Source organism: Salvelinus sp. IW2-2015, unplaced genomic scaffold (assembly GCF_002910315.2).
Source record: "Salvelinus sp. IW2-2015 unplaced genomic scaffold, ASM291031v2 Un_scaffold2213, whole genome shotgun sequence".
NCBI classification, from domain to species: Eukaryota; Metazoa; Chordata; class Actinopteri; order Salmoniformes; family Salmonidae; genus Salvelinus; species Salvelinus sp. IW2-2015.
In genome coordinates, this window is record NW_019943543.1 from 102650 (window position 1) to 104585 (window position 1936).

Below are 1936 nucleotides of genomic sequence, written 5' to 3' on the forward strand. Positions count from 1 at the left end.
AGTGCTCAACCAGTCAAGCTCGGCATCACACTGTGCCTGAACCTAATAAGATATCATGTAAATCCACTTGCCTGCCCATAACTTTGCTCTTCCAATCCGTAAAGTACATTTTTTTCCTGGAAAAAAAATAAAAAACAATAAATTAGAAGACATTGTTGGTTGAGTCGAAGAATCCAACCGGATCAATACATACAAAGAGCTCCTAATACTTTATTGAACGAACTGTAGTTATAGATGTTTCTGAGTAGTTGTTAAGCGCTTATGTKATGTATTATAATGCATTGTGTATAGCTCATAAGGCGTTATAAATGTGTTTATAATGCATTATGTAGAGGGTATTCATAGGAAGTGCTACCTGAATGGCATTCTGATATTCATCTGCTCAGCGTATTTACAGAGTGTGTCCCAGGGGGCATGGATCTTCACAAACATGACGTCGGTGTTGGTCAGAGACGGCTTTCGAAGGGACGAAATTGGAAATTAGCTTGTGACAAAAGACTTAGGATCTGACAATATTTGAGAATATCATGACAAAAGACACGATGACAATATTTGAGAATATCATGACAAAAGACACGATGACAATATTTGAGAATATGCTCACGAGTGCCACCCCACTGGACAAAAAAAACTGGCTGAATCAATGTTGTCATTTCAACAACAAAAAGTATGTGATGACGTTGAGTCAACGTGGTAAAACTGATTGAATCAATGTTGTCATTTCAACAACAAAGTATGTGATGACGTGATTGGATATGCAAAAAGTATGTGATGACGTGATTGGATATGCAAAACAGGTATGTGTTGTCTGTAACAAAAATACAAAGACAAATACAAACTTTGTCATTAATATAGAGCTGTAGGGGCAATGTGGGAAGAGTATGTACTATTTTAATGTAGTACACAGTAGTAGAGTATGTACTATATTAATGTAGTATACAGTAGTAGAGTATGTACTATATTAATGTAGTATACAGTAGTAGAGTATATACTATATTAATGTAGTTGTAGTATACCGTAGTAGAGTATATACTATATTAATGTCGTTTTAGTATACAGTAGTAGAGTATATACAAAATTTATGTAGTTGTAGTATACAGTAGTAGAGTATATACTATATTAATGTAGTATCACTTAGGAATTCAGCTGATAATGAGTTTAATTTAGGAAATCTGTTCCCAAGTATTCCTACGAATGTGATAATTTCTCAATGTAATAAAGGTATGAAATTATTGTTATTTTCAAATAGAATCTCTTTTTTTGGGGCTTAGTTGTGGTCCATTTGCAGTGTACAAATTATTATAATTATGTTCCGGCCTTCCGCTCCTGAAAGAAATCGGCCCGTGGCTGAATCTAGTTGGTATATATATATATATATATATCCCTGGTATGTATACTGAACCAAAATATAAACACAACAAGTGATTTTAGTCTTCTTCTTTTTTTTTACCCAAAACCAAAACTATAATCCCCCCCCAAAAAAGTATAATTTGCAGGCCGGTTTTAGCCCAGCGGGCCGCCTGTTGCCGTCACTCTGACCTCTTGTTAGAGTACAGTACATGTACCCTACCACTTTCTCCAGCATCAGCCCCTCAGCTCTCAGGTTCCTCTCGAAGGTGACTCTCTTTTCCACCAGAGGACTGGACTTCTTATAGACCAGGATGTAATCGATACGCTTCTTTCCATCTCTGAACATCAGACCGGACGGCTGCCCGGCGTCGGTCCCCTACGGAAATAAGTGTTAATCAATATGCCTTCATAACACATCCATAGAACGCTTATGTCAACAACTTGAGTTTTTTTTTTCTCCTCTCCCCAACTAAACTCATAATCATATTAATAACCTCAAATAAATGTATGTTTTAAATAGCATTTAGTGTGGTGGCAAAACAGAGTGACTTTCATTCATGCTTGATAGTTAGCCTCAATCAAATGT

General features: G+C 36.2%; 1 protein-coding gene across 1 annotated transcript in view; it reads right to left on the reverse strand.

The window, feature by feature from the left end:
- The window catches only part of LOC112073299 (anoctamin-3-like), a 71446-nt gene that overhangs the window by 61305 nt on the left and 8205 nt on the right, over window positions 1-1936 (reverse strand). Inside the window, 3 exon segments of the mRNA XM_070440096.1 lie at window positions 72-116; window positions 356-456; window positions 1571-1726. Of these exon segments, the coding sequence (XP_070296197.1) occupies window positions 72-116; window positions 356-456; window positions 1571-1726 (302 nt within the window).